General features: G+C 30.8%; 1 protein-coding gene across 2 annotated transcripts in view; it reads right to left on the bottom strand.

Moving 5' to 3' along the window:
• Nucleotides 1-9,569, bottom strand: part of LOC111700484 (stomatin-4) — a 29,196-nt gene that overhangs the window by 13,861 nt on the left and 5,766 nt on the right. For both annotated transcript variants that reach the window (XM_023471409.1, XM_023471410.1), the window contains exon 7: nt 8,435-8,538. In XM_023471409.1, coding sequence (XP_023327177.1) covers nt 8,435-8,538 — 104 coding nt within the window. The remainder of the gene's footprint in view (nt 1-8,434; nt 8,539-9,569) is intronic.

The following is a 9,569-nucleotide window of genomic DNA, read 5'->3' as shown; positions in this document are numbered from 1 at the left end:
ATTTTCATCTCTCCTAATTTATTTTATAAAGCTTTTGTTGTGTAGATATATTGAAAATGCATACAAAATTATTCTACCATTTAAATCGCTTAGATATTACAGTTGGAATAAAACGTAAAAAATCGAAAGTTTTGTAATTTTCTGATTATCGCAGCATGTCTTAAATTTTGACATGATTTGAAAAACACTTTTCCTAATATAATAATAAAAAACACTTTTCCTAATATCTGAATCAATGTAAAAACTTTTTTCATCTAGTTTTCGCGACTTAAATAAAATTAAACTACTTTGCATATCAATTACTTGTTTATTTATACATTTTTTTTGAGTTATATGTTTTGTGATAATTTAGATTTTTTTTTGATTTCACCAACTACCGCGCCGTTAAGTAAACTGGTAAACATCCTGTTGTTGAAACGTAGGTGAGAAAGTCGATATGACAATTAGATGTTAGGTTGGCTAGTTGGTTAATTGGCTAGTTGGTTCATTGGTTAGTTGGTTCATTGGTTAGTTCGTTCATTGGTTGGTTGGTAAGTTGGTTAATTGGTTTGTTGGTTAGGCTCCTTAAGGCGGACACAGTAGTTGCAATAATCAGTAAATAGATTTATTTCAAACCTGTAATAAAAAACAGGTAAAGTAAAAAATGACAATGACAATGTATGAATTTTGATGAATATTTAAAATATATCTTACTAGCTTTTCGTGACGGAGTGATTAGGGTTTGAGGGTTTGATGGAATAGATTAAAACATATGTATATATACACCCGGGTTTTTGAGTGGAATTAACTATTGATTGCAAAGCTATTTATGGATTTGATCTTTCATTTAATAAAATGTTTTACTGTTTCAATTTTCCTTTGTCTGGGTAGAGAAGTAGAGTTGGAGAAATTGTTTGGTTTGGATTTGGGCTTGTAAAGACGACATGAAATGAGAGTGGGGTTAGGAGGTTTATGGTGAACACCTGAACTAATTATTAAATATTAAAAAGTTGATGGATTTAACTAGTGAATAGAAAACAGTTGTAAACGATTTCTTTAAATTATTTTATCTATTTAAAGAATGCAAACACATTTTTTAAAAATAAATTGCCACTTGTATTTGTGCTCAACTTTAACACCCCTCCTCCCCGTTCCCCTGCTTTCCCGCTTCTACAATGTCAAAATTCCCCAACCATGCATTAAAAGCTATTAAACAACTATTTGACTTTGATAAATAAAGCAATTAGCTCTCCTCCTCCCCCCTTTTTCTCAAGAAAACTTAGCATATTTGCATTATCATAATTATTTTATAACTTTCTTTTTATTATTATACTTTTTATCAATAAAACGTGCAGAGGTATAGTTTTTGATGTATTGTTTAGTCTACTTCAGAAGAGGGGGGGATTTTTTGTTATAATAATTTTCTATAGCATCTTATATGTTTTCCTAGGGGTCAAATTAAAGAATTTAGAAAAAATCTTTCATTAAAACTTACTAATTAATCTCTTTAATTTAATTTTATGTTGTAATACCGTAATATTTCAAAACACGAATACATATAATCAAAGTTTGAAATATCAGAGGTTTATTATTTTTATCAACAGTCCACCTTAAGTTGTGTTAATTAATACATGTCTTGATCTGATAATTATAACGTTAAAAATTCCAGTTAAGATTATCTGGAATGTGACAAGATAATTATTTTGAATAAAAATTATGTTCTTTCATAAGATTTATTGTTTCTGATGTTAACGTTGATATGAACAAAAACAAGAGCAAAACATTTATTTCTTGAACAGTTAAGAATACAAAGCAGATAAATTGGCATAGCTCTTTAAAATCAGTTTTGTCATTTTAAAAGAGACATTACATAAAATACATGGAAAGGGTGAAAGTTTTTAGCCTAGATCAATTAGACTAGATAGCTCGATCATGTCGTCTTTATCATACCGGAATGTTTCAGCTGAAATTGAAAATATGAAAAATGTTTGGGGTGTTCAGTTTTGTAAAGAGGACCAGTGTCCGAATTTTATGAATTTAAGCCGCGTCTCAAATCCCCCCAAAAACCAGTTTCAATTGAAAAATTTAATACCAATTTAAGTGAAACCACCAAAATTTGAGCCGCGGCTTAAATTTAAACCATCTAGTATCTAGTATCTAGGATGTATCTAGGATGTATCGTAAATGGGGTTTAATGATAATAAAAGAGGGGGGTGGGATAAAAACTTTAAAAAGCATGTCTACATGGATATTGCTGAAATCGTCTTAAACATCTAGTTCTCATCCATTTAAAAAAAAAATTAAAAATTGACCGAGTTAGGACAAAAAAAAACACTTCACATGATATGCTTTTAAAACTTATAATCCTATTTTTTTTGTTCTTGGAAATAATATTCACACAAAAGACCAGTTTAGTAATATGGGTTGCATTGATGTGAACATCAACTTTATTGCTATCTGAAGTGTTGTGAAAGACGCAGAGGGCTCATTTTCATCGAGAGATATCTTGTACATGGATCGTAGTGATCTAGGCCATTAGAATTGTTTTCCTAAAAGGAGGAATCTACAAGTGTTGCATAAAACGAGCTGGGTCCACTCAAGACTGGGTTCACTTTACGTGTTGGTACGAGTAAAAGCGTGTGTATTACATATAAACTTTTCCTTAATCCGGTACTGTACTGTACTGTACTGTACTGTACTGTACTGTACTGTACTGTACTGTACTGTACTGGTTCGGTTCATGCAACAATTTGACTTTACAGAATATTCTATTTAAACAGATATTGTTCCCTTTTTACTTTTTAAAGAAGTTGAGTATTTAAACCATTTGTTATTTGACTTGGTTTGTTGTTTTGTTTTTCATTACTTAACTTTTTAATGAAATTTTATCAGTCTAGAGTGTTCTACAAAACAAAAACATTTTTTTAAATTGATAAAAAAAAGACGCTTTCATTCGTTTGTCCGATAAATATTCAAATTCATGAACATTTAACCAATTTGCCTCAAATTTTTATTGAGAACCACCAGTAGCACAACCAGTATGTTCTTGTTGAAAGTTGAGTAAGGCGACTTATATAGAGAAAGTTTAGTTTTCAGGGAAAAGTTGGTTCCCAAACTAGCTCTAACTAACACTGTTTCTTTGATTGCGTAAAATGGAACGAAATCGTTAATTTGACACCCCGAACTTTGATAATAATAGATAGACATAATTTAAAGTGACCCATCATTTATAAAGTGACATGTCCGATTTACAACGATTCCATTAGATGTGTCTGATCAATATTAAATGAGAAAGACGTGATTTTCTTTGAAAACTAACCATCTATAATTGTAGTTTATCTTTAAAAAATGTATAAGCTAGAAAACCGACGATATCATCCCCATTATTGACCACCTTAAAGAGTCAAAGGTTATCTTCGTGAATACAGAAAAAAAATTTGTTAATTTACCAAATAATAGAAAGTCTGGATTCTCATACTTCTTAAAGAGAATATATCACTATTAAGCGTTTGACCGAGCAGGAAGGAATAAATAATAAATCTTACAGTCCTACCCTTTCTCCTCTATTCTCCCCCCCCCCTATTCTCCCTTTCCCCCTTCCCCTTTCCCTCCCCCACTCCTCTTCCTTGTCTTTTCCGTTCTTTCAGCTACAGACCATCATTCATTCATACCACTAAAGCACCAAACCCTTTCTTAAAGGTTAGAAGGGGAAGGATGTAATATCATTCTTCTTATACTTGACAAAGGGGCATTAAATTCAATATATACATTTTGTACTTTAGATTGAAGATGTCTATTTCTAATAAGCAATTGTAAAAATTATAAGGTAAGATAGTAAAATAGTTGTCCAAATAAGCATGGAAACGTTTTGATTTTGTACGTCTTATGATTTTTCTAAATTTTCTTTGTATATTTTAAATGGATGAAGATTTTATATTTTTAATATATTGAAATCTGGACAATTTTTTACATCTCTGTGAATTTAAAGACACACAACTATCTGAATAATAATAAAACTATTTTTAAGTCGTCTCTTCATTTCCCATGTTTATTGTAACACCCTTCTAGATAATGAGCTACAAAACAGAAACTAGGGCAAAATTTTTAAATCTTGGTACTCATTGTATAATGACGGATGCAGTTTTGATTTTTTCACCCTAACCTTTATTATATAAAAAAGCAAATATATTTTGTGGAATATAAAAGAAAGGTTGCTGATACGGCAAGACAGAATGTTTCATCTTTTATCTGTAAACTGTAGTAGACTTAGTAATGGACCAGTCCACAGAGTATGAGGAGATGACAGAACATAAACGTAATTTTGAAATACATCTTTAATTGTATCTATGAGGAAAATTTAGCATTATATACGATACAAAATCACAATACATATTAAACCCTGAATTTCACTTTACAATATTCAGGAAGGGGTATTAATGTCGGTTAAGATTACGGACAAATGTTTCTTTGCCCAAATCGACGACGAAGATCGAATTCTTTTTGTAAAAAAAATATCTTATGTTTGTGCAATGTAGTACACGCAAATCTGCCCCTTTAGTAACATTATTTTCAGCCTATATGAAGCATGACGACTGACCACGTCAACCTTGTTGTACCGGATTGTCCAGTCCATGCATAGCTAGGTACAGTACAAACTGGGACCGGAATGGTTGACCCTGCTCGGAAATTTAAATGTACTACGACTGCCCGTGATTATAGCCCTAAATCCCCAATATTTAAACCCTAAATTTCATGCCCTAAAATCTTCACCAACATTTTTGTGTGAAAATCCTTATTTCGGCAAAACTGTAAAAAATAAAATTAAATAACATTATTTGACGAATTTTGTAGTTATCTTCTAGTCATGTATTTACATTGAATAATTTTTAAATACTCATCTGTAAAAAAATATCTCAACAAGTATATATCTGTGTCTATAACTTTATTTTACGTAGAAATCAATAATAAACTTAGAAAAGCAGAAGTTTCGTTTTCATTTTCTTTGTCTGTTAAGACCCAAAGGAACACTGAATCTGAGAATCGGCTAAGTGAATAGACTAAACTTTTACAAAATTCAAAAACTTAGTTTTCCGCATTACTTACTTATAGTGTACAAGCAAATTATCTTTAGTTTAGCTGAATCTTAGAAACTATCTGGTAGAATCATTCTTGAAACTGAGAACATGCATGTTGGTAATTAATTATTGATTTATATTGTATCTGGAATATCTAAGATAACATTGATTTTGATTGAGTTACTCCCCTTCCATAATACAGGTTGTCTAAGAAATTTCCAATCCTAAACCAATTAATTTGATTGTATGTCGGGATTAAATACACATTTTTCATCAGTAGATTACTTGAAGCTGAAATTAAGACTTTTAACCTTCATGATTCGCTGTTTGTGTAAATGCATACTTTGTTGGGTCACCCCGCAAATCCAATACAAAGTAACCCTTTGATACAAGATAAAGATTCGATCCAGTGTAACCCTACAATGCATAACCAATTGATATGAAGGATTCCTTTTATTCTTGGTGCACTTGCAGTAAACATATAGATATGAATAATCACACAATAAAAGAATTAAGATCAATGTTATCATTTATGTATTTGAAAGCCACATACAATTGTGCAAGAATTTCATTGTGCACGGTAGATTTTATTAAATGATTTTTTTCGCGAGCCGTGCAAAAAAGGCACACAATTGTAATTTGGGATAATACAAATAAAAATAATAAAATTAAAGCGAGGTTAAAAACTTAGTTTGTGGCAAGGACTCAATTCCTTTGAAAAAAATTTGAAGGGATTTTTTAAGGGTGTAGTAAGTATGCAATCAGGGTTCTTTCATCTTTCATCTCAAATTGGAAAAAATTGTCATAATCATTCATAGTGAGAATTTATTTCTTCAAGCCTTGATTGAAAAAATCTAAAAGTTTTTATATTTGGTTTCTTCAGTATTTCTATTCAAAATTCTTCCCTTTCCATGCACCATGCAAAAAACATGAAGGATATAACCCCCCCCCATTCCTATCCTTTCTCCTTCCTATCCTTCTGCAACTTTACTCTCCCCCCCTCTCCCTTCTTGTTTAAATTATAAAACCTTGATATATGTTAGTGTGCTGGGCAGTCTATGATGCGGATACAATATAATAATATAATATCCAACAAACTCACAAAACAGAGTTAATAATCAATAAAACCGCAGGGCAAGTTTTTTTTGCCAATTTACACCCTAGGGGTTGAAAGAATAAAAAAGGTTTCCGATAAGTTAACTGAGTACTACAGTATACAAGGAGTCCCAAAAAAAACGTTCTTTTAGACACCATGGTTAAGTTTTTAAAATTTTGAACATTTTAAATATATTTGAAATATTTCTGATCAATTGATATCAATTAGAGCTAGGTATAGTAGCAGTAAGCAGAAGTAAAACAGTTTAAAATTTGATTTTTTGGCTTGGTTTAAAATTCATATTGTCATTGTGACAATATCAAGTAAAAAAAATCTCATTGAATTCACATTTTATTTCAATAGATTAGAATAAGGGTGTATAATTACGCAAAAATGATGAAGAATGTTCATAAAATAATAATAATTATAATGATAATTGAATTGTCTGCTGTCTTGTATAGTAAAATTTGCGTTCAAACTCCATTAAAAGACTAGGCATAACGTTTTGTGGCCCTTTCTCATGTAGTACCCAACAGCAAGGAAATATTTGTCTAACTAAGGCCTTCTTAAAGAATAACTGCGCATTTTTAGATTTGTTAAGAAGATTTGCATTTGTTCCGCCCCTAATGAAATTCCATAATAAGGTAAAATTCAAATTCAAGTTCAACCAAGTCAAAATGTATGTATAGTTTCAAACTGTTCTTACTTCTTAAAGGAATTGAGTCTTTGCCACAAACTCTGGTTTTTAAATCCCTATATCTTAACAACCCAATGTTGTAGACCTTAGATATTTCAAACTTTGACTTCTGTACTATCAAATAATCAAAGTTTGAAATATCAAAGGTTTACATAATTTGGTTGTAGATATATAGGTATTAGACAATTGGGATTTGTTTCTAAGACTCAATTCCTTTGTGTGCTTCATACCTCTAATTGATATCAATCGATTGGAAATGTTCCGAAGACTTAAAAAAAGTCCTAAAAAAAGTACTTCAAGCTTTAAAAGTTAAAAGATCGTTTTTTGGGACACCCTGTATGTGCTATACTAAGTGAGGGCTATCTGCGCCCTTTTTTCTTGAACAAGTTCTGGGATTAAATGTTGTTTTTAAGCCACCATTTATTTCCACAAAACTATTTTTTTGTGCGGATCTACCTGATCAGATTGACGGATTGAAAAAAATCACATTTTTTTCTTGGCAAAAAGTTACTCACACAGTCCCTTCATGGAGATATTATGCAGATTTCAGGCAGATTTAAAGACAGTTCATGAGTTATTTTTGCATACATATTTGGTTGCTAACTACTTGATCAAAAACAATGCATAAAGTGATAAACACTTAAAACTTTAAGGCAATTTAAAGTTTTTGGAAGCTTAACAATATCTATTCAAAACTTATAATGAAGTGAATATTTTATTAATAAAAGATTAGAAAAATAAAGCTCTTTGAAATGATAATGTGAATTTCTCGATAAATATGTCCGTATTTTGTGAACGTTGATTTATTTAAAAGTTATGGATCATATTAATAGATATCGAAAAACTTGCTGTAAATAAAAACTTATGTAGCCTTACTATAATTAATTACTAATTCCTTTTTTTGTAAAAAAGGTATTTAACCTTGATGATAAAACGACTAAAGAGTCAAACTCATCGACGTAGCTAGAAAATTTTCCCCCGCCCAGATTCAACTCAGAATATGTCATTTTGCCCTTTTGTCGTTTGGCCATGCAATAAACACTTTGGTTGATTTGAAGTACCAAAATAACTTTTAAGCAGGGCTAAAGCAAATTGTTCAATCACAATAATCTCACAAGAAGAAGAAGATTCTTTTGGTCCTGTTTGTGGTTAATAATCTTATTTTATACTGCACAACTTGACCGCCAGCTGCCTGAAAGTTAGTCCAGTACTTCCTGTAAACCGGATTTTTCAGTGCAGTATGCACATTTGCAGACTGACTTTAGACGCAATGGAATGGTACAGTACACAAAATAAATTCTCTCCTTCTCGGGATATTATTGTTCCTGGGTCATTTGACCGCCAGCTGAACGTCGTTTTATCTCTACTGGGGAACTCTTGCTTCAGTATAGAATCAAGCAATGTTTAAAGCATTATAAATATAACTTAAAACGTCCTGTACCATATTAATACAAAGTTTTGCATTGCATTAAGTATGTTTGTATGTATATAATGCTAGTAAATATTAACCAAGCCCAATTCGTACAGTATATACATCAGCTGGTTTCTCCTTTACAACATATCACGTACTTAATAACGAAAAAGTACCTGTAGTATATCACAGCATCAACTGTGAGTGTAACTGAATCAGTGCTTAGGATCTGTTGAGGTGGAACTTCGAAAACTTTTGTTCTTGTATCAATTCTCCTTATCTAATATTAGAACAAACTGTTATTAGAAACCAATAACTTGTTGCCTGTGATAACGAACATCTGTTAAGAATTTTTTTATTTCAAATTTTCAGTCGATAATTATTGACTTAAAGGGGCTGTAAAGGAAAGTAAAAGGGGGAATAGGCTGAATGCTAATCCCTTTAGCTCTTGATATCGACCCATGAAAATTCTATCTGATGTTCCTGTCTCGAGAAATTGATATAAAACTGTGTCAAATTTATACAAATAATAATTTTAGTAAACCTAAGTTATAATTAGGTTTCTCTTGCAGACGAGTTCGTTATTACACACGCACGCTCTTTTGTTACAGACACACAACATGACTTCAGTCAATGAAATTGCAGAACAATGTCGTCAATTATAATTAAGCTTGAAAAACGAGTAGTTTATTGTAAACTTTAATCAAATTATTTTCTTTGCATGAAAATTTGGCTAATAGTGTTGACATAGATATATAAATAATATATTACATGTATATTAAACTTTTTCTTAAGTAAACAATTAACAATAAACAAATGTACTCTCATAGACCAAATACCGAGATTCAATTATGTACATTAAATACATACAGTACACGCCTTCGGTTCCTTATTACTTACACATACTCTTTTTGTACAGACACACATACATGACGTTTCCGCCCCTGGTTTATCCTACTATTTCTACACAAAATTGTATATATATATACTGATGATTGCATAAAAGCATGAAACAATTTGTTTATGAATAAAATGTTATAAGAAGATTATTATATATATATAAATATATGAATTTTTGCATAAAGGATTTGAGTCTTTGTAACAAACTCTTATTTTCTAATGCCTATATTTTTTCGACCTGAAAGTGAAAACCTTTGATATTTCAAACTTCGATTTTTTCATCTAACAGAATTAATAGTTTGAAATATCTAAGGTCTACGGCATTGGGTTACAAAGATATATAGATTAGAAAATCATAGTTTGTGACAAAGACTCAACTCCTTTGACTCTATTTAATATCAATTTCTCGAG

This window comes from Eurytemora carolleeae, unplaced genomic scaffold, assembly GCF_000591075.1.
Source record: "Eurytemora carolleeae unplaced genomic scaffold, Eaff_2.0 scaffold402, whole genome shotgun sequence".
In the NCBI taxonomy this organism is placed as follows: domain Eukaryota; kingdom Metazoa; phylum Arthropoda; class Copepoda; order Calanoida; family Temoridae; genus Eurytemora; species Eurytemora carolleeae.
Note: the sequence above shows the minus strand (reverse complement) of the source record. Positions and strands in the feature narration are given on the sequence as shown.